The sequence below is a fragment of the Vulpes lagopus genome, chromosome 10 (genome assembly GCF_018345385.1).
Source record: "Vulpes lagopus strain Blue_001 chromosome 10, ASM1834538v1, whole genome shotgun sequence".
Classification (NCBI taxonomy): domain Eukaryota; kingdom Metazoa; phylum Chordata; class Mammalia; order Carnivora; family Canidae; genus Vulpes; species Vulpes lagopus.
The window spans coordinates 83,853,659-83,874,219 of record NC_054833.1 but is presented as its reverse complement, the minus strand read 5'-3'; the positions used below and the strand labels follow the sequence as shown (position 1 = coordinate 83,874,219).

The following is a 20,561-nucleotide window of genomic DNA, read 5'->3' as shown; positions in this document are numbered from 1 at the left end:
GGCTCCCAGCATCAGGCCCCGGGATGCTAATGAGGGCGAGCGCGTTCCCACAGCCCGGACATTGTGCAGAGCGGCCCACCTGCTCCCAGGGAGCACCCATTGTGCCCGCGCCAATTCACAGGCAATTTAGCGTGCGCTAATGGGCCGGCGCCTTTGTGCGGCCCGCCAGGCCATTGGCCGCCGAGTGTGGGAACGGCCGCGGCGCCCGGGCCCCAGGCGCCTGCCCGCCGCCGCGCCTATAAAGGGCCCGCCGGCCCGCCGCCCGCCACTCGCCGCCCGCCAGCCGCCTCTCTGCGCCAGGCATGGCCCCCAGCACCGTGGCCGTGGAGCTGCTCAGCCCCAAAGAGAAGAACCGAGTAAGTGCGCCACCCGCCCGCCCCGCGCCCCCGCGCCCCCGCGCCCCGGCTGCCGCCTGACGCCCGTGTCCCTCCGCAGCTCCGCAAGCCAGTGGTGGAGAAGATGCGCCGCGACCGCATCAACAGCAGCATCGAGCAGCTGAAGCTGCTGCTGGAGCAGGAGTTCGCGCGCCACCAGCCCAACTCCAAGCTGGAGAAGGCCGACATCCTGGAGATGGCGGTCAGCTACCTAAAGCACAGCAAAGGTGAGCCCACAGTCCCCATGCCCCGCACTCCCCGTGTCCCGCCCCTCGCAGCCCCGGTCCCCTGCGCCCGCCCCCGCCTGCGGGTACCAATCACCACTGCCCTCCCCCTGCAGCTTTCGCCGCTGCAGCCGGCCCCAAAAGCCTGCACCAGGACTACAGCGAGGGCTACTCCTGGTGCCTGCAGGAAGCCGTGCAGTTCCTGACGCTGCACTCAGCCAGCGACACGCAGATGAAGCTGCTCTACCATTTCCAGCGGCCGCCCGCTGCACCCACTGTGCCCACCAAGGAACCCAAGGCCACGGGCACGGTGCCCCCGCCCGTGCTCACCCCCGCCAAGGCCACCGCAGTTGCAGCGCGCCAGCCCACCTGCGGCCTCTGGCGGCCCTGGTGACCCGGCAGGACTTGTGGGTGGCCACCCCAAGGACTGGAGGGCCAGCCAGCGTGTTTCTCTGGCCATGTGTCTGTCCCTTCTCGGGCCTGGACAGGCCCCCTTCTCCGGAAGGCTCTCTCTCCAGGCTGGCGGGCCAGCAGGAGGGTCATTCTCAAGAGAATGCGCTTACAGAGTCCTTGTCACATAGGACAATCAGGGCCCACCTTCTGCCAAGTGTCTGACTCCACGGGGTTGTTCTGTGTTTGCATTTCAGCAAGTGACTTCTGGGAAGTCCCCGCCGCCCGGGGTTCTATGATATTTGTAGGCGTCAGGGGCTCGGTCCGCCGGTGCCTCCACATGTAGAGGACTTTCTTCAGGGCCTGCTGCTGCTGGGCCAGAGGGCCTGGCGGGTGGGCCGTGCCGTGGGCACATTTGCCTTTTGTGAAGGCGGAACTCAAGGTGTATCCTCATAGGAAAGAGTGTCAGCCTGGATGGGCACAGAAGGACCATGCAGAGCCGTGGCCAAAAGACCCTTTGTGCCCTTGGTTGTCTAGCTGGGGCTCATAGTGGGCTTTGTGGGGAGGGTGGGGGTCTCCACCATGATCCTCAAAGGATCCCTCTGTGTGGGTGGCTGCATGTGGGCATGACTGTGTACTCAGAATTTGAACTTTCAGTCACATGGGAGCCCATGGGATTGCTCTGCCGACTTCCAATAAAATCTGACTAAGCAGCCATCTGGGGTCCGTCTCTTGTGCTTCACGTGTGTCCTCAACAGTCATCAGGTGGGTGGGGCTGCAGGGACAAAGCAGGGCAGACACTGTGGTGACACTCAACTGCAGGTGGGACATGTCATTGCCAGTGACCCTCTAGACAAGGAAGAAGGGCTCGTCCTGACTAAGCAAAGTTGGGAATGAATGAGGACAGGAGGCAGGCAGGCAGGCAGGCAGGCAGGAGAACAGGCCCCACAGACCATACCCTTGTGTGCAGCAGGAGACTAGGTTTCTGTCCCTGGCAGGGAGGATGGGGAGTAAAGTGACAGCTACAGGACCTTCCCACTCTGTTTAGATGAGGGGGATGCAAAGACCATAGCTTGCCCTGGAGCTCTTGCTGCAGCAAAAGGGGTTTAGCTGCCCCCTCTACCACACACATGGGAGAAGGGGTTGGCTTCCACCTTGGCCTTCCTGCATGGCCAGCAGCCCCCCTCCCTGGATGAGCTGCTGGGAGCCCCTGCTTGGCTAGTCGTACCCCGTCCTCCCCACAGGCCCACCGTTCCCCAGGGCTGAAACAGGCAGTGCTGATGCTGAACCTGCCAAGGACAGTCCTTTGCCTCCGAAAGGGCACCTATTTTTAGGCAGACTGTGGATGCTGGGTGAGTCTGCAAGAGCCTAAAAGGGCCCAGGAGCTGGACGTGGGGCCAAGAGGCTTTCACATTTCTTCAGCCTGGCGTCCTTCCTCCCTGCTGCCCACCCCCACCCCCACCGCAATCCCTTTCTGGCCACTCTGAGTGGGAAAATCCAGGGCGCCCTCTCCAGGCCAGCCCAGTGCCTGCCACACAGCACACTGCAGGTAGGGTAGGCATGTCCCTGCCCGGGAAGGGGGGCCTCCCGGCCAGACCCACAACCCCCCCCCCCCCCCCGCACCTCAGGGTCCTTGGTGCTCCAGGCCTGCACCCTCTGGGAGCAGACCCTCTGCACTCTTCCACCGGGCACACCCACCTCTTAGAAGACTTGGAGGCTGCCACTCCCCAAGCCTCTGCCTGATGTGCTGAAGCCACAGCCCCTCCCCTGGGCACTGCTGGAGCCTGCTGCTCCACAGGCCAGGCCTTGCCAGGCAGCCGCTGAAATTCTCATAAGGGGGCTGAGGTCCAGAGACACTAAGTAACCAACCCAGGGTCCCTGGAGTCACTTGCCAAAGCCACCTTAGAGACCCTCTGTGTGCCACCAACACCAGCTGGGCCCAGTGCCCTGGAGGGAGACACATCTCTCAAGGATCTCCTAGACATCAGAAGCTTCCCAGGGACTGGCCCTGAAACCCGCCCCCACCACCATCTGTGTCCATGCTCCAACTTCTGGAACCGTGTCAGCTAGTTCCCTGCAAACTCCCATAGACTCCCTCACTTTGCCAAAAGGCAGCCTCCTCCAGGCAGGCTGCCCTGCTTTCCCCTGCACTCTCTGCAGACCTCCCCATCAGAGTGAGTGTCTTCTCCAGCTGCCAGTGCATCGTCCACCCTGCGCTGGGGGCGCCTGCAGAGCAGCGTCCCCAACACCCCTATTTTGCATGGGGCTTTTGCAACCCACAACCCTTCCGTGCTGGTAGGTCATGCGCCGCACTGACTGAAAGAGGCCGGTGTTGGGAGGTCTCGAGCCTCAGGGGCCTCCTCTGCACTCGCTCAGAGCGCTGGACGTCAGCATCTGGCAAGCTCGTTGAAAGAGCAACAAAGACAACAGTCCAGACGTCTTGTGTTGGTCCAACGGCCTCGCGGACCCCGCGCTGCCGGGACCACAGGGGCGGACGGGGGAGGGGCGGGCCCGGGCGCCTCATTAGCATAATATATGCGCGGAAGGCGTTTAGCAGTCAAATATATGCGCATATATCTCCATAGATGATTAGGCTGGCCGGGCACATTCAAAATGGCGGAGCGTGGAGCGAGCGGCAGCGGGAGCAGCGGGGACAGCCTGGACAAGAGCATCACGCTGCCCCCCGACGAGATCTTCCGCAATCTGGAGAACGCCAAGCGCTTCGCCATTGACATAGGTAGCCGCGGACGGGCGCCGGGAGCGGGGCGGCGCGCGGCGGGCGTGGGCGCCGGCGGCGGAGCCGGCGGGCCGGGGGCGGTGGCAAGGACGAAGGGCGGGGCGCGGGCCGCCGGCGCGCACAGCCTGTCGGACCTTGTAGTCCTTGGGCCGCCGGCGCCCGCGCTCCCCGCGGCGGCCGGACTACAGCTCCCGGCAGGCGCCGCGCGGCCGGAGCGGGGCACGCCGGGCCTCGTAGTCCAGCGCGGAGAGGCGGGCGGCCCAGCGACCCCTCGGTGGCCCACCTCTGGAGGGTCGGCTGCCTGGCGGGGCCTGTGCGGGCCACGAGTGGGGTCCGGGGCCCGCCCTGTGGGGCCGCGCCGAGGGCGGGCGGCGGCCACACCTCGGGCCAAGGGAATCGTCGGTGGGCTGCCCGCCGGGGCCCAGCCCGAAGCCCTCCCGCCGGCACGGCCTCAGCTCCTGGACGGCTGGCCTGCGGCGGGAGTTGGGAGGCCCTGGACGAGGATGTGGGGCCCGCGCGGGCACCCTTCAGGATCCCCCTGTGCCGCGCCGCCCGCCGGGTGCCCCCAGGGCCCCACCCAGCCTGCCGACCTGCCCGCCCCAGGCCCGCCCCAGACCCTCAGCCCACTCTGGCGCCGGACACCTCCCCGCTGCCCCCTCTCACAGAGAAGGACGCGGAGGGCAGAGGCAGCCAAGCCGTGTAAGGTCACCAGCTGTAAGGGCCAGGTGGGCCTGGAATCTGGGCGGGCTGGGCCCGCGGCCCTCTGCCCCTGACCACACTGGGCCTGAGGCCTTGTCCTACTGTCCGCCCGCCCGGGGCTCCCGCAGCAGGCCAGTGGCCTCACACAGCTCTCCCCTGCTGGAGTTCAGTATCTCTGCTGGGGCTCTGTCTGCTGGTCCTGCCAGCAGCCAAGTGTGGGCGCTCATGCCTGGTACCAGCAAGGCGGCCCTGGCCACTTGTAAGACGCCTGACCTGTTGAAAGTGGACTGGTGTGCCTCTCTCCTCTAATAAGTTGGGATGTCCCAGGGAGACCTGGACTGACCCCTTGGAGCTGTTGGCCTGTGATGCGTGGGCCACGTGCCTGTTCATGAGGATGGCTTTGATGTCTGGGGTTTGGTGGGGGGGAAGCATCCTCAGGGGAGGTAGGAGCCCTGACAGTGGGAAGGTGGACTGGCTCCTGCGTTCTCACCTTGCAGACTGCTGCGGTGTCAGGGGCGGTGCTTCAGAGCACTGACCTGGTGGCAGGTATGCACACCCCACGAGGGGTGTGGGACCTGATCAGACTTGTGCCTGGCTGCATGTTTGCAGCCGACAGTAAGCTTGGAGGCCCCGCTTAGGGGGTCATCTGCAGCCAGACCTCCCCCAGGGCCCTGCTGTGCCTGCTTTCTGAGACAGGCCCATTTGATGTGGTAGCAGCCCAGTCAGGGGTGTGCTCCGAGAGCCCTGAGAGCCCAGACGTCCAGACGTCATGCTGCACTCACAACCAGGGGTCTGCTCCATGGGAGGGAGTTGGAACTTAGCGTTTCCGAAGTGCAGCTGAAAATTGGCTTGCCATGGGGTTGACCTGAGAGGTCCTGTGTGGCCCTGGGGGCGGGGGGCCAGCTTGTAGCCACAGAGCTCCGGCAGTCCCGGATGGCATGCCCTGGCTCCATGGGGTCCTGGGGCAGCCTGTCTTCCAGCGTGAGTCCAGGTGGAGTTTCCGGGGAAAAGGACACTTGGAGGGATATTTTTAGTGTCAATATTCATTTCCTCTCTTTGAAAGTTCCCCCGGCTCTGGGTCCCATGTCTGCGTATCCCCATAGGACAACTTCATTGTTACTAAGCACAGTCCTCGTGTTAGGTTCATGTGGCTGGTGGGAGGTCACAGCCTGGGTATAGGTCCTCCAACTTGGATCCTCCAGCCAGTGTGCTTGTCAACAGTTTGCTTTCAAAACAGGCTTCTCCCATTTCCCCTTCCCTCAGCCAAGCCTCTTGATCCAGGGAAGCTCAGCTGCTCTACGTTCTTGGCAGGCCTGTTCGTCTCTCGGACACTCACATCAGTTGAGTGGATTCCCCGCTTTGAAAGCATCAGGGACATTTTCTCTATCAACACATAATGGAAGCTGACCTGACTTCGGGTTTCCACAGGGCAGGGACATGCACTGTGGTTTCCTTGTGCCTTGGTACCCAAAGTGGAAGGACAGGCAGAGATGGTGGAAGAGAGGATGACCCGATGCCCAGCCCCTGAGGGTCTGAATGAACCCCGGGAGGTCTTGGCTTGGATGCTGGAGGACTGACACAGGCAGCTGATCAGTCAGGGTGCTCCTGGCCCTGGACCAGGGAAGCTTTGCTCTCATCCCACCCTGATTAGCACAGGACTGCATTCACCAGCCTGGTCACTGCACTTGTTAGATGTGACGTACCGGGGCTTGTGGCCAGGGACTAGATTGGCAGTCACTAAGTCTTAGGGATCCTGAGAACTGATGAGCTCTCCTGCTGTCTTCTAGAACCCGCTGTCCTGCTCTGAGCTCACCCTGGTTCAGGCTGACCACCCCACTCTGCACATCCCCACTCACTTCCCAGACTCCTGTCTCTTCCCTTCCCTGGGGGTACAGGCTGCTGGGCATTGCCCCATGTGGGAAGCACGGTATGGGGCACGCAGACACCAAGTTGCCTCCCATGGCAGCCCCCACAGCTCCCCACACCTCATATTTAGGTTGTGATTTAAAGCTCTCAAAAAGAAATGCAACCTGAAACTGGATCTCTCTGACCTGGGAATTTGTTATGATAACTTTTGAAAAGTTTCTCAAAGTGTATCTTCATCCCTTTGCGTTGCCTGCCTTTTTAGGAAACAGTTAACTCACAGAGCGAAGGACGCTCCGGGCCAGGCCGGGGTTGGGGGAAGGGAGGGGGGATAAGGAGGCTTAAGACCTGAGTTCTGCCTCTAAAGCCCAGGGTCTAGGGATGAGAGTAAGCCTGTGCCAGGGTGAACTGACCAGGGCTCGCCAAGGGCAGGTCTCGGCTGTCTTGGGAGGCCCTGTCCACACTGTGGGCCGGTGGCTCCAGCGGGTAGGCTCGAACGCTTGCTCTCAGCCTCAGGCTTCTGTTACCTGGATGAGCTTCAGCCCTCAGATGTTTTTTGCCTGGAGTGTTTCTCTTATATCCCCTTGGGATTGTGTCACAGAGCAACTGTCAAGAGATTAGCTTCTGTCTCCCCCTCAAATAGGGCTCTGTCTCACCTGGCCGGCCCACAAGAACCAGCTTGGTTTCAGAGCTGTCCTGTGGCGCCAAGCCTTCTGCTCCTCCTCATCCCCGCCATCGAGGACAGTCCTGCACGGGTTTACCTGCCGCCTCCATCTGTAGATCTGAAAGTGACTGCTCGGAATGTCTTTTTAACTGGCCTTGAAGTGTGTTTTGGGAAAATGAAGGCCTCTCCTGCTCCTTGCTGCTGAGCTTCCCAGGGTGTCCCAGGGCTAGCCTGGGGTAGGAGACCCTGTGCCCTGTGTGGCCTCCCAGCCCAGAGCTGTGAGAGGGTAGACTGTTAGAGCATTCTGGGGAAGGTCCCCTCTTTCTGCCTGTCCACACTTGGAGAATACTCCTTTTATTGCTTCCTTCTTGTTACCACAGATAGCCAGGTGTGCTTGTCAATGAAGCTGGCATTTTCCAGTTTTTTTCTTTGGGTAATTTTCAAGATCAAAGTTTGAAACAGATTTTTTCTGAATCACTAATGATCGCTGAGACCTCCTGGAAACAGGATGCTTTTCTTTCTCCTCTAGGACTTGATATGGAGGGGAAGCGGACAGTCTCAAGCCCGGTTTGGTCCGGGACCTGAGATGGCACAGGCTTTCTCAGAGACAGCAGTGTTTGGGCCTCACTGTTGGTTCCTTCCTCTGATTGGCACCCCGCAGAGTTTTAAGTCCAAGTAACACCAAGCACCTTATGCACAGGACCCAGCCTGGCAGGGGAGATTGTGTGGGCATATGAGCCTCGGTCCCTCACCCTGGCCAGCTCCTGAATTTGTTCTGTGTCTCCCCGCAGGGGGTTCACTGACCAAGCTGGCCTATTACTCCACTGTGCAGCACAAAGTTGCCAGAGTGCGGTCCTTTGACTACTCCGGCAAGGTAAGTTGCCTAGCAGGCTGGGTTGGCAGGTGAGGGGGTGCCCCAGGCCACACAATGCTCTCATTTCCCATTTGCCCCCACTCTGCTGCACACCCACATCGGCTTAGCTTCCTGGACGTTCCTAGTACTGAAATCCTTCCGTGCTGCCTGGCTCAGGCCCCTTCTCTCCAGGACCCTGGCAGGAGCACCCTCACCGGCTCCCTCCGCATCCCTCCCACCTGAACTTGGCACTGAGAGTTGTGCCCATTTCGGGGCCCTCATCTCCACATCTTTCCCTCCCTATGGGCAGCACACACAGACCCTCACCCTATATCCCCAGGACGCAGAGCAGGACCACGAGCCGCCCTACGAGATCTCTGTCCAGGAGGAGGTTACTGCCAGGCTGCACTTTGTCAAGTTCGAGAACACCTACATAGAAGCCTGCCTGGACTTCATCAAAGACCACCTCGTTAACACTGAGACAAAGGTCATCCAGGCAACCGGGGGCGGGGCGTACAAATTCAAGGACCTCATAGAAGAGAAGCTACGGCTGAGGTCAGTAGGGGCCATGGGGGCTGCGGGGCACAGAGCCACTGGCCTTGGTTCTTGGCTGGGGCTCCCATACCCACCCTGGGGCTAGACTGTGGCTGGGCTGGCAGGAGGCTTCTAGTGGCCGAACCATAGGCAGGGCTGGAGGAGCAAGGAGGGAAGGGCACCCTGCTCCTGCAGCAGTGCCCCCTGTGCTTCTGGAGCAGAGGTTCTGACGGGGTGGCCTGCATGGAGACTGAGGTCAGGGCCGTTTGTCCCGTGGCAGAGTGCTGGGTCTCATGGTGCACACAGCTGGCCCGTCAGAAGCCAAAGGGAGGGGGACAGTGTGAGGGGCTGTGTTTGAGGCTGCGTGTGCCTGTCCAAGTCAGAAGCTGAGCTCGGCCAGGGCAGGGGGGCAGTGATCCGGGAGAGTCCCTGGTGCATGAGCCGTTGGAGCCACCGTACAGTGGCAGAGGGCCCTTCTGTGGCCCATGGCGTTTTCAGTGGCCAGGCTCCATCCTTTGCAGAGTGGACAAGGAGGATGTGATGACTTGCTTGATCAAAGGCTGCAACTTTGTGCTGAAAAACATCCCACACGAGGCCTTCGTGTATCAGAAAGATTCCGACCCTGAGTTCAAATTCCAGACCAATCACCCCAACATCTTCCCGTATCTGTTGGTCAACATCGGTTCTGGAGTTTCTATCGTGAAGGTGAGGCGTGCTTCGCGGGGCGGTGCGTGGGGACTGGGCAGCAATCACTAGGGCGCCTGCCATGTTGGAGCAGGCAACCCCCTCTGGCTCTGGGGATCACGGGCACGCGGCTACCTTTTGGGCGCTGGTGCAGGCTGTTGGGGGAAGGCGGAAGGCCCAGACTTGGCCTTCAGGAGTGGTGTCACCTGTGTCTGGGGACCTGTTGGTTGGGCCCACTCACTCACTCAGCTGCGCTTGCACTTCCAGGTGGAGACAGAGGACAGATTTGAGTGGATCGGTGGCAGCTCCATCGGCGGTGGCACCTTCTGGGGCCTTGGGGCTCTGCTCACCAAAACAAAGGTATCCCAGGCTGCAGAGAGTCACTCCTGATTTTGCACCGAGTCCCGTGTCCCAGACTTTTCCCAGGAGAGGGTTGTGACCGTGGGGCCCAAGGTGGCAGTGGTTTCCTGGTCACTGCAGGATGGTTGTGAGAACAGCCAGTCTGCCCGGGGGATGTCTGTGGAGCCCTGCCTCCCTCTCCCCACCTTTGGTCTGATGACACAGGAGCACCTTTCAGCCTGGCACACTACCTGCCCCTCCACGTGGGCTCGGTTTCGGGAACCCCAGCAGCCCCCACACTGCATGCACCTCCGTCTGCCCTGTCCCCACAGAAGTTCGATGAGCTACTGCACCTGGCCTCCAAGGGCCAGCACGCCAATGTGGACATGCTGGTGCAGGACGTGTACGGTGGGGCTCACCAGACCCTGGGGCTGAGCGGCAACCTCATCGCCAGTAGCTTTGGGAAGTCGGCCACCGCCGACAGAGGTACCGGGCCCCTGCCGATGCCCTCCGTGCGCTGGCTCCCCCTCATGGGCCCAGCCCCCCAGCAGCACCCTGCCTCTGCCCCTTCCCAGAGTTCTCCAAGGAGGACATGGCCAAGAGCCTGCTGCACATGATCAGCAATGACATTGGGCAGCTCGCCTGCCTCTACGCAAAGCTACACTGTTTGGACAGGGTGTACTTCGGCGGCTTCTTCATCCGGGGCCACCCAGTCACCATGCGCACCATCACCTACAGCATTAACTTCTTCTCCAAGGTACTGGACTGCCACTTCCTCCCCCTCCGGCACCCCGGGCTTCCCTCTTCCCAGATCCTTGGCGTGGGCACCAGTGTCCTTGATGCCTGCCAATGGAGGGGTGCAGGGGGGCCCAGGGCAGGCAGCCCAGCAGCAGGGGACCACACCCCCACCTCTCTCCTCTGGCTAGTGCCAACATCCTGTACCCGGGTACCCTGGCCATCTCTGAGTTGGGCATGAGGCCTGTCTCCCACTGTAGATGAGCTGCATGCAAGTGTCGACATGGCTTTCGTTCCACAGGACTGCTCTGAGCTGGGCCTGCAGATGGGCTCACAGCATCTGCCAAGTGGGGTGATAGGGGGGTGTTAGTTTTGTGGAAGAAGTTCTTTACACTCAGATTTCTGCAAATGTCAAGCTTTTAAGTTCTGCACTGAATGCAGTTTGTCTGACCAATGTGTGGCAGAGGTTTTCAGGAAGTCTCTGCTGCATAGAGAGGGGCCACCTGGGTCAAGTTGGTTTAAAACCGCCCAGACTTCCCTCGTGTGATGGTGAGGCCAGCTCAGGTGGGGTCTTGCCGTGGCAGGGGGAAGTCCAGGCACTGTTCTTGAGACACGAAGGCTACCTGGGAGCCATCGGAGCATTTCTCAAAGGAGCGGAGCAAGACAGTGAGTAGAGCAGCCATGGTGATGGCCTGTGGTCACGTCGGGGCAACACAGGGTATGTGCAGTGTGACAGGTGTGGAGCAAGCTACCAGGCCTCAGAGGCTGTGGGAGCAGGTTTCCCTCTGGAATCCAGGGCCTGAGTGGTATGTGCTGGACATGCTGGGCCCTTCATAGCAGTGGCCGGGGTTGGGGGCGGGCGGCTAGCCCTCTGCAGCAGTTCCTCTGAGGGGTCGTCTGTGTGCCATGTGACCGACCCCAGAGGGGTCTAGCTCATGGGTGACCAGGGCTCCAGGCAGGAGCCAGGGCGGGTGGCCCTCCTCCACCTCCCTCCTGCCTCCTTACCGTCAGACAAGCTCTGACTTTTTGGCAGCTTGCCCTCTTTGAAGGATGCTTGAGAGGTGTGATTGGGAGAGGCAGGGAAGGCTGTTCTAAGAAGCTTGGGAAGGTCCCCGTATCATTTTATGAGGTCTCGGTGCTGGTGAGAGCACACAGTGGCATAGCATGACCCCCAGGCTCCCCTAGGGGCTGTGGGGACCTTCAGCGGTGGTCTGGCCGTCCTGGGGTGAGGGCACAGTGTGGTAGCCCTGGGGTGACACCCAATTCTCCCCACTCTAGACCCTAACCAGTACAGCTGGGGAGAGAACTACGCAGGCAGCTCCGGGCTGATGAGCTCATCCCCAGAGCTCTGCCCGACACAGCGGGCGAGGAGCGGCACCGTAAGTGTGGGGTCCTTTGGGTCTGGTTCCATGATTCCCTCTCCTGGGGCAGACTGGCCACTGACCAGCTGTGGACATTGGGGCAAAAGAGAGGCACAGGCACTTGCTTCCCTCCTCAAGGCCTTAGCATTTCTGTGTTTTCCAAATGTTCTGCTGGAGCCCCAAGACCATGCCATCCAGCCCCTACGTATGCAGGGAGAACATGGAATGTGCTTCCCCAGGTTTGTGGCACCAGTGACAGCAGAATCAAGGTTAAAACCCAGAGCTGCAGGCACCAACCCAGGCCCCTTCTCTCAGACCACGTTCTCTGCCTGATGGTTTCAAACCATACAGGACAGTCTGCAGTCTTGGGAGGTTTCCTGCCCAGTCCTCTATCTCCAGCTGGGGAGACACCCACGTGACTGGGCAGGGGCTCCTCCGGCCTGCTGAGTGGGCAGAGAGAGGCTCTCTGGCCAGGCCTAGCGTCAGCCAGATGCAAGATACTGCCACCATAGCTCATCCTGGGGGATCATGAGCTTCTTGAGATCATCCCCCAAGTGGCATGTTACTCCTGTCAGTCACTGGGCACTTAGCAGAACTCAGGCACCAGGCTGGAGAACCAGCTGGACGAATCGAAGTGACTAGTTGGGCACACAAGTTAAAACGCCACCTTCGGAACCAGCCTGCTGGCTCTTCGGACACAGCTGATTTTCAGTTGTGGACACAGATTCTCTTCCTAGTTGGCGTAAGCGTTGCAGGAATGTGTGTGATACAATCGTGACTTCCCAGGAGGGAAAGCATCCCCCTACATCCCCACACCTCGGGCCTGGCTGGAGCAAGTGACTGGCACACGATGGGCCTCTGTATCTGTGATTTCTGGGGGAGCAGTGTGGATTCTAGTCTTAGGACTCCTGAAGCCAAATGGATACGTGAGCAAGAGACGTGTGTATCAGAGCTGATGCTCAGCACCACACACACCTCCTGCGCTGGGTCTCTGCGTAGCCTGCACGCTTCACAGAGGGGTGGGTGGAGCCTACCCAAGGAACAGCTATGATTTGAACTCCTACTTGTCAAGACAGCAGGGGAGCCCCCGAAGACCAGGCCAGGGCCCCAGAGATGGAAAACCATCCACTTCCCTTCATCGCCTGGTGATATACCAGCCGTTTCATTGCTGACCTTCCTGTGATTCAGGAGCATCCAGAAGCCGGTTTGTCTCCTTGTGGTGGCTCCTCTTGTGCAGACGCCTCAGCGCAGAGCTCACCTGCTCCTCACCCCCATAGCTTGCCAGTCAGTAGGCCATTGGCAGACAAGGGACGATTGCAGGAGTGCAGTGGATGCTTCTCCAGAGAGCAGGGGGAGAGCTGCCAGGCACGTGCAGAGTTCAGGTGTGCGCACACACTGGCTTTGGTCTTATTGGAAACGCCAAACCGCCAGCTGGTTGAGCAACCACACCTTTAGAACTGCTGGAGGGCATGCTTGTCGCCGGCAGCCACCGGTCGCACATTGGCCATGAGGGGACCCTAGGCCCCTCCGTGAGGCCAAGAGAGCTGGTTTCAGACACGGGCTGTGTGCTGGGCACCCGTGCTGTGGGGAACAAGGAGCTGGTAGAAGCCTGGACTTCCTGCCCCATGGGCTCCCCGTAGCCTTGCCAAGGGCCTGGTATACCAGGGGGTCACAGAATAAGAGCCTACTGGGGGTGAGTGGGGACCACACCTGTGGAGCCTTGAGTGACAGAAATGGGGAGTGAAAGCATGACCACACCCTGGTGCAGGAGCCCCCAGCTGTGGGGACCACTCTAGTGCAGGAAAAGCAGCAGAGCCACTGGGAGGAGGTGGCCTCTGTGGGTTTGGGCAGACCCAGGAAGAGTGGGCTTGTCCCCTGAGGCCGCAGCAGCTACCATGGGTTCCGGCCACTCCCACAAAGGGGCTGGCTCTAGGCCTCAAAGGACCACCCGCTGATGCGTGCATCATCTCTCATCTCTCATCCCAGTTTGACCTGCTGGAAATGGACCGGCTGGAGCGGCCACTAGTCAACCTGCCCCTCCTTCTGGACCCGTCTTCCTACGTGCCCGACACGGTCGACCTGACGGACGACGCTCTGGCCCGCAAGTACTGGCTCACCTGCTTCGAGGAGGCCCTGGATGGGGTGAGGGCTCGGGGCGGGCCAGGTGCCCCTGGGGACGAGACATGGGCTCCCGAGGAGCAAGCGACAGGTGTGCGGAAGGAGAACGGGGGCTCCGGTGACCGTGGCATCCATGTTTGAGTTTGGGGGTGATTTCTGTTAACCAGGGAAAAACATGCCTCCCAGGGGTTTGTTGGGTCCTCACATTTCTCACCAGCACATGAAATGACAGAGCTTCTTCAAAAGCACACGGTGTGTATGGGGTCAGGGCCAATAGCAGTTGGACTCCAGGCTCTGGTGGGTCGTGCCTCAGGCCTTTTTGGCCCTTTGGGAACACACATGTCCCAGCCTCTCTGGCCCCCAGGCTCTATCCTCAGCCTGAGGGCTCCCAGCCCCGCACCCCGCGCGGCCTCCAAATATGGTCCCAAGCCACCTGTCCCCCACCAGTGTGGCAGGAGCCCATCCTGGGCAGTGTGGCCCCAAGCTTCAGTGGAGAGCTAGTGGCCACCCCATTCCCACCCCGCGGGGCAAAGCCCCCAGGAGACCAATCACCAGTAGCCATGTGCCTGTACATGGGGATGTGCTCTCACCATGGCCCTGGCTGAGTGAAAGCTGGGGCTGTGCTGACCACCCTGTGCTCGGCAGGTGGTGAAGCGTGCAGTGGCCAGCCAGCCGGGCTCAGTGGATGCCGCCGAGAGGGCGGAGAAGTTCCGGCAGAAGTACTGGAGCAAGCTGCAGACCCTGCGGCACCAGCCTTTGTGAGTGTCCTGCTGCCCCTGGCCCAGGATGGGCATGGAACCAGCTGGGTGGTGCGGGCAGCAGCCTTGTGAGTCAGGAGTTCTACCGTGGGCAGCCCAAGGGGCAGCCTCTGGAGGGGAAGGCGCATTCCCGCCTGTGGAGTGGGCTTCCAATGGCCTGTCCTTGGGCTACCACTTGCCTCTGCACCTGCCTCTGCCCACACCTACTCTCCTGGTTTCTTTGACCCTCCCACTGGCAGCTGAGCACCAGGAAAATGCCTTCCATGGCAGGGACATGATGGGCACCGTGCTAGGCCATCGACCCACCAAGCTCCTTTCTCCTGCTTCTTCCCAGTGCTTACGGGACCCTGACCGTGCGCAGCCTTTTGGACACAAGGGAGCACTGTTTGAATGAGTTCAACTTCCCAGACCCCTACTCCAAAGTGAGTGCCACCTTCCCATGCAGGGTTGGCGCCTGCAAGGGGGGCCCGGGTAGCAGGGAACAGGCAGGGCCTAGCCCACCTCGTGGGAGTGTGGGGTGGCTTCTTGGTTGGCAGCACCAGCTACGGAGCTGAGGATTGGAGGGTCTCCTGTCTCTGGTTGGGTGAGATCCACTGACCATCACAGAGTTGGCATTTGTAGATACCAGTCCTGCCCTGAGAGGCAACACGCCAGCCAGAGCCTGGCAGGTGGCCTAGAGGTGCCACCCTCCTCCATGGGCCATTCTGCCCAGGAGGCTGTGTGCCGGGGCACGACAGCCAGGGGCTCAAAGCCAGTGCTGCCCACCAGTTCCTGCCACCCTGGCCCTCGGACGGGGCGTCTGGGGATGGGGCACCAGGCACCTGGGTGGTCTGAGTCATCCTTCGCGGCCCTTCTCTGCCCAGCCCAGGCCCGCAGCACAGCCATACTGGGCCCAAAGCCCTGCTGAGCCTCACGCACCTCAGTGCGGGTCAAGCGTGCATGAGCCTGGATGCTGCTGACTCCTGCCTAAGGCTGCACTCTTCCAAATCAGCAGATGTTACCATCTTGGTTTGCTAGAGCTCCTGTGACAGTGCGCTGGGCCTTCTGTCCCCCCTAGAGCGGGTTCTTGGTGATCTCCGCAGTGTCTGCAGCAGGGCGCCCTCCCTCTGCCCTGGCTGCCGAGGGCCTGGGGACGCAAGCTTCCTCCCTGACCAACTCTCGCCTCTCCCCACAGGTCAAGCAGAAGGAAAACGGGGTCGCGCTAAAGTGCTTCCCGAGGGTGATCCGCTGTCTGGACGCCTTGGGCTGGGAGGAGAGGCAGCTGGCCCTGGTGAAAGGTTTGCTGGCGGGGAACGTCTTCGACTGGGGAGCGAAAGCTGTCTCTGAGTAGGTGCCCGCTGCCTTCACGGCCTCTCCACGCTTCAGCCCTGCCCCTGCCTGCTCTTCCCGGCGTGAGCCCAGGACCACAGCCATCCTGTCCCCCTTGGCCACGTGTGGTGCCCCAGCCCCGCCCCAAAGAGGTGGCAGTGGGGAGACGGGGTCCCAGCACACTGGGTGTTGCTTGGGGCCCGTCAAGAGCAGGCAGACAGAGGGCTGGGGTGTGGATTTGGGGGCTGACATTTTCAGAGGTAGAAATCCAAACCCAGGGTTTGCATGTTAGAGTGGGAATCAGACAATACTTAGCGTTTGAAATTGGGAGAAGGAGCCTGCAGACTCAAGTGGGGACACATGCCCCAGCCTCCCTGAGCACCTGTGCCTGGGCTGTCAGCCGGGGGGCGCTGTAGGGTTTCCTGGGGCTCTGAGGGAGTGGCACCACCAACCCAGCCCTGGGCCCTGCCAGCTGGTCTGCCTACCACAGAGCAGGGCCTCTCCCTTTGCAGGACACTGTCCCCCACCTGGTGTCCTGTCTTTGGCCCTTGCTGGGTCCAGCCAGGGCACTCTCTCCAACATGGAGTAAAGCCACTCCCCCCATCACTCGTCCCTTTAGGTGGCGTGTTGGGGTGTGTGTGCGGGGTGAAGCTGGGGCCTGGCACTGACCCAGGGCCTTACCGGAGGCTGCCACGCACTCAGGACCCTCTGTCCCCCCCCACGCCGGTCCCATAGTACGTGCGTATTCTAGAGCACCCCAGACCGCCTGCTCTGGGGCATGTGAGCACTGCCAGCCAGTGGCAGGCAACCTCCCCACTCTGGATCCTAACACACCCGTCCACTCTGGGAGATGCTTCCTCTGGGCTCTACAGTGAATGCTGTGAGCTAAGGTGTGAGGGTTTCCATGATTTATTTTCTTCCCCACGCAGCGTCCTCGAGTCTGATCCCCAGTTTGGCTTTGAGGAGGCAAAGATGAAGCTGCAAGGTAGGGATGCCCAGGGCTCCCCTCCTGCACCAGAGCCCCCACCCTGTACGGGGGGTGTCACAAGGGGGCAGCTGCAGGAGGGGACCATGCTGCGGGGCAGTGTGGCTAACCGTGTCCGTGTCCCACAGAGCGGCCGTGGCTCGTGGACTCCTATAGCAAGTGGCTTCAGAGACTGAAGGTACACACCGAGGTCCCCGCCTCTGTCCTAGGGCCAGTCTGTGCTCTCCAGGCCTGGGAGGCAGGGAGGGCTGCGGGAGGTGGCACGGGGCTGCCCCAGGGCGAGGTGCCAAGGGCCCCCAGGAGTCTCACGCTGCAGCTCTGAGCTCACTGCCCCCTGCTCCAGCCTGACTCTTGCAGGCTCTACCAGTTAGATCAGTGGCTGTGGCTCAGAGGTCGTTGGGGCCACGGTTCTGGAAGAGGCACAGGCGCCCTCCCCCCCCCCCCCCCCCCCGACACCCCAGCGCCTGCGGGAGCCAGCAGCCCTCAGCCTCAGCCTGCGGGGATTGTGGAGTGCGGAGGTGTCTGCAACGCTTGGACGCGCCTGTTCCCAACTGAACGTCCTGGTTTTGTCTTACAGGGGCCCCCTCACAAATGTGCCTTAATTTTCGCAGATAACAGTGGAATAGACGTCATTTTGGGAGTCTTCCCCTTTGTCAGGGAGCTTCTCTCTAGAGGGACGGAGGTGAGCGTCCAGGCCGCGGCGGGACCCCTGCCCTGGGCCCTCCACTTGCAGTGGGGTTGGCGCCGTCGTGGCCTCTGTGTGGGGCAGGTAGGTGCGGGTGAGGCTTGTTATGCCGCGGACCTTGGGTCAGCCTGACCGCAGCATTCTGGGGCCGTCTTCATCCCGACCCAGGATCCGGCCCCCCTGGAGGCCACTAAGCAGTGAGAGGTCATCGGGTGTCATGCTTCTCAGCCGGCAGCGCCGGGTGGGCGGGCAAGCAAATACTGACTTGGTGCCGGGCTGTGGCCAAGGTCCCTACAGAGTTGGGGGCGTCCCGCTACAGGTCATCCTGGCGTGCAACTCAGGACCCGCCTTGAATGACGTGACCTACTGCGAGTCCCTCATTGTGGCTGAGCGCATCGCAGCCATGGACCCTGTTGTTCAGTAAGTGGCCAGGCACTGGGGGCTGGGGGAGCCCCGCATGGAAAAGTACAGGCATGGTGGGAGTCCCCTGGGTACCAGCTCACGGGCACCAACCGACCCCCTATGCTTGGCAGCTCAGCACTCAGAGAGGAGAGGCTGTTGCTGATGCAGACGGGCTCCAGCTCCCCGTGTCTGGACCTCAGGTACCCCAAGACACCTGCACGCACGCCCGGGCCCCCAGTACGTGTTCGGGCAGCTGAAGGCCACAGCCCTTTGGTGGGGTGTGCCTCATCTGGGAGGAGACAGACGGCTCAAACGATGGAGTCACCACACTGGGGATCCTAGAGCGTGAGAGCCTGGCCATTGAGAGCTGGCCTGTAGCTGGGACAGTTCTTGAGCCAACCTCTTCCCTTCCTCAGGCCCACCATTAACCAACCAGGAACAGGGAGTTCACCTCCTTGAAAGGAGGAAGAACGTTTAGGGTTCCACGTGGAGAAGCGTGGTCAGGCCCGGATTGCAAAGGGCCCGCTTTCTAGCAACAGACCCGAGGGCCGTGCTTTGAGCCGAGGGCTGGGGGCCCCAGGCATCCTTGCCAGGCACTGCCCTTGTGAGGAGGCAGGGCGTGGAGTCCACCTGGGGTGGGGCCGGGGGGGGCAGCTGCATTCAGGGTGAGGTCCCACCTGCCTGCTCACTGCCCCCTTCCTTCCTGAAGCCGCCTGGACAAGGGCCTGGCCGTGCTGGTTCGGGAGCGAGGTGCAGACCTGGTGGTCATCGAGGGCATGGGCCGCGCTGTCCATACCAACTACTATGCGGCCCTGCGCTGTGAGAGCCTCAAGCTGGCCGTCATTAAGAACTCCTGGCTGGCTGAGCGGCTGGGTGGCCGGCTCTTCAGCGTCATCTTCAAGTACGAGGTTCCGGCTGAGTGAGGCGCCTGCCCTGCCAGACTGTTCCGCTCGTCGCTTGTCAGGAATGTATTTCGACTGCAACAGGGAAACCAAGTTCAAATCAGAGTATTTATGTCGCGCGCCTATGACTCCGGGCAGGTGCGCCCAGGTGTGAGCATGGCGCTTGTGGCGTTGGGGTTTCTGTGATGCTGCCGTGTTCGTGGTGGGAGACGCGACTTTTGTCCAGTGAGACATTCGTATTGGAATATATTTAACTGTGAAATAATCTTTTATATATATATATATATATACACATATATATATATATACACATATATATGTATAGATGTAAATACACGCACGTGTCTCTGACAGGGCGGCAAGGGCTGGGGGCCCGCACCAAATAGAGGCTGGAGTGACGTCAGACCGTGCCGTGTGGTTTCACAGACAGCGAGTCCTGCCAGCCCTTCCCTTTGCTCGCTCCCAGAGGCCCTAGTTTGGCTGTGAGCCTGTGGGCCATCCTGCGTCACTGCCCCCGACCCCTGTCCAGAGGGAGGAGCCTCCCATCAGCGTGTCTGTCTAGGAAAGGTTGCCCTGTGTGGCTGTGCCAAGCCGCACTCTTGCCTCAGAGTGGCAGCCATAAAGGCCATCAAGGATTCACAGGGCCTTGGTGGCTGCACACACTCTTGCTGGGAGCTGACCTGACCATGTGACCGTGGGCCCAGGCCCGGAGTCCTGTCCATGGCGGGCACCCCACTGGGCTCAGCCCTGAGTGCTGCCCCTTCCCCATGTGCAGGCTAGGTGGGGCTTTGCTCAGTCATCAGGGAGCCAGTGCGTCCCCCACTCTCCACACACTCATGTGGGGCTGTGACCACTCCTGCACCATTCCAGGGCCCCCCCCCCCGGTGACCCCACATGTGTCACCCCAGCCCCACATGCAGATGGCTCGTAGCTGCCACTTGGCCAAGGCAGGTCTGTGTCCCTACAGGCAGCCAGCCTCAGGGCCCCCAGCAGTGTCCCTGCTAATGCCCATGCCCCACCATGGTCTGGCCCCACACCTCCCCAGCCCAGCCGACACCCTGACACAGCTGGGCAGGCTGTGGCCACCTGTGTGTGGCCTTCCCGGGCCTGACTGTTCTCCGTCCCTGGCTTCCTGGTGGGAGCAGCACTGGCCAGCCTGGCACAGAGGGGCCCAGCACAGGCACCCGGGAGGCTTCAAGTCCAACCAGAGCCCCATTCAGCCTGACGTCAAGATGCCCCCGCAGGTCCTCCCTCCTGTCCTGCCCAGCCCTCAGGGCTGACTGGCCTACCCAGCATCACCTAGCAGAGCCACATGGTGAGGGCACCCACCCTACTGCCAGGCACTCTTCTGTGGCAGACCAGGCTTCCCAGCCCCCAGAACATAACCATGTCCAGGGCTGGACAAGGATTGGCCCCTGCTTTTCACAAGGACACAGGGCACCATCCCTGGGAGCCCTGGCAGCCAGCAAGCCCACCTTGGCCCACAGCCCCCCGGCTGACTCATCCAGCTGCCCCACCTCACTGCGCCCCAGATCCTAGGGGCCATGGCGGCCAGGCTGACCTCCAAGGTGCCCTACGTGTGGCCTTCAGGCACCAGTTTCCACAAATGTGTTCCCCCATCTACCTGAGGAGGGACCTGCTGGGTCTGGGGAGGTGTGTGGGGCCAGCAGACGCCCTCCACCCAGGCCTTGGCTAAGAGTGGGCAAGGGGCTGCACAGGTCCCTGGGGCCACAGAGAGAACCTCAGGGAGAACATGCCTTGTGTCAGGCGCCCACCCTCCTGTAGGGCTGATCTGGCGTGGAACCCAAGGCCTCCCCAGCCAAACCCACTGCCTGCCAAGAGGGCACAGCCTGTTGCAGAGGTCCTCGGTGGTCCCCGGCACACCAGGTGGTGCCTGCAGAGGCCTGATGCCAGGGTGAGGGACAAGCCCAGGCACAGACTCCCTA

The 20,561-nt window shown here is 61.4% G+C and overlaps 2 protein-coding genes across 2 annotated transcripts; both read left to right on the top strand.

The window, feature by feature from the left end:
- The first annotated feature begins 279 nt into the window (after positions 1–279).
- On the top strand, positions 280–1,690 carry HES5 (hes family bHLH transcription factor 5). The gene is made up of 3 exons (XM_041772520.1): positions 280–356; positions 436–601; positions 715–1,690. The coding sequence occupies exons 1-3, from the start codon at positions 303–305 to the stop codon at positions 990–992; spliced, it is 498 nt and encodes a 165-aa protein (XP_041628454.1). The 5' UTR covers positions 280–302; the 3' UTR covers positions 993–1,690.
- A 1,892-nt stretch (positions 1,691–3,582) lies between these two features.
- On the top strand, positions 3,583–19,021 carry PANK4 (pantothenate kinase 4 (inactive)). Its single transcript, XM_041772581.1, has 19 exons — positions 3,583–3,725; positions 7,743–7,825; positions 8,145–8,359; positions 8,860–9,043; positions 9,290–9,382; positions 9,694–9,847; positions 9,937–10,118; positions 10,681–10,762; positions 11,375–11,475; positions 13,444–13,599; positions 14,221–14,333; positions 14,668–14,755; positions 15,508–15,659; positions 16,571–16,626; positions 16,755–16,804; positions 17,204–17,308; positions 17,631–17,731; positions 17,845–17,913; positions 18,423–19,021. The coding sequence occupies exons 1-19, from the start codon at positions 3,602–3,604 to the stop codon at positions 18,634–18,636; spliced, it is 2,322 nt and encodes a 773-aa protein (XP_041628515.1). The 5' UTR covers positions 3,583–3,601; the 3' UTR covers positions 18,637–19,021.
- Positions 19,022–20,561: the final 1,540 nt, after the last annotated feature.

Bases quoted from the DNA above. Each gene is read 5' to 3' on its own strand.
- HES5 (XM_041772520.1), top strand. From the start codon at position 303: ATGGCCCCCAGCACCGTGGCCGTGGAGCTGCTCAGCCCCAAAGAGAAG. The intron at 357-435 runs GTAAGTGCGCCA...GTCCCTCCGCAG, and splicing joins GCCCCAAAGAGAAGAACCGA to CTCCGCAAGCCAGTGGTGGA. The intron at 602-714 runs GTGAGCCCACAG...CTCCCCCTGCAG, and splicing joins CTACCTAAAGCACAGCAAAG to CTTTCGCCGCTGCAGCCGGC.
- PANK4 (XM_041772581.1), top strand. From the start codon at position 3,602: ATGGCGGAGCGTGGAGCGAGCGGCAGCGGGAGCAGCGGGGACAGCCTG. The intron at 3,726-7,742 runs GTAGCCGCGGAC...GTCTCCCCGCAG, and splicing joins GCGCTTCGCCATTGACATAG to GGGGTTCACTGACCAAGCTG. The intron at 17,914-18,422 runs GTACCCCAAGAC...TCCTTCCTGAAG, and splicing joins TCCCCGTGTCTGGACCTCAG to CCGCCTGGACAAGGGCCTGG.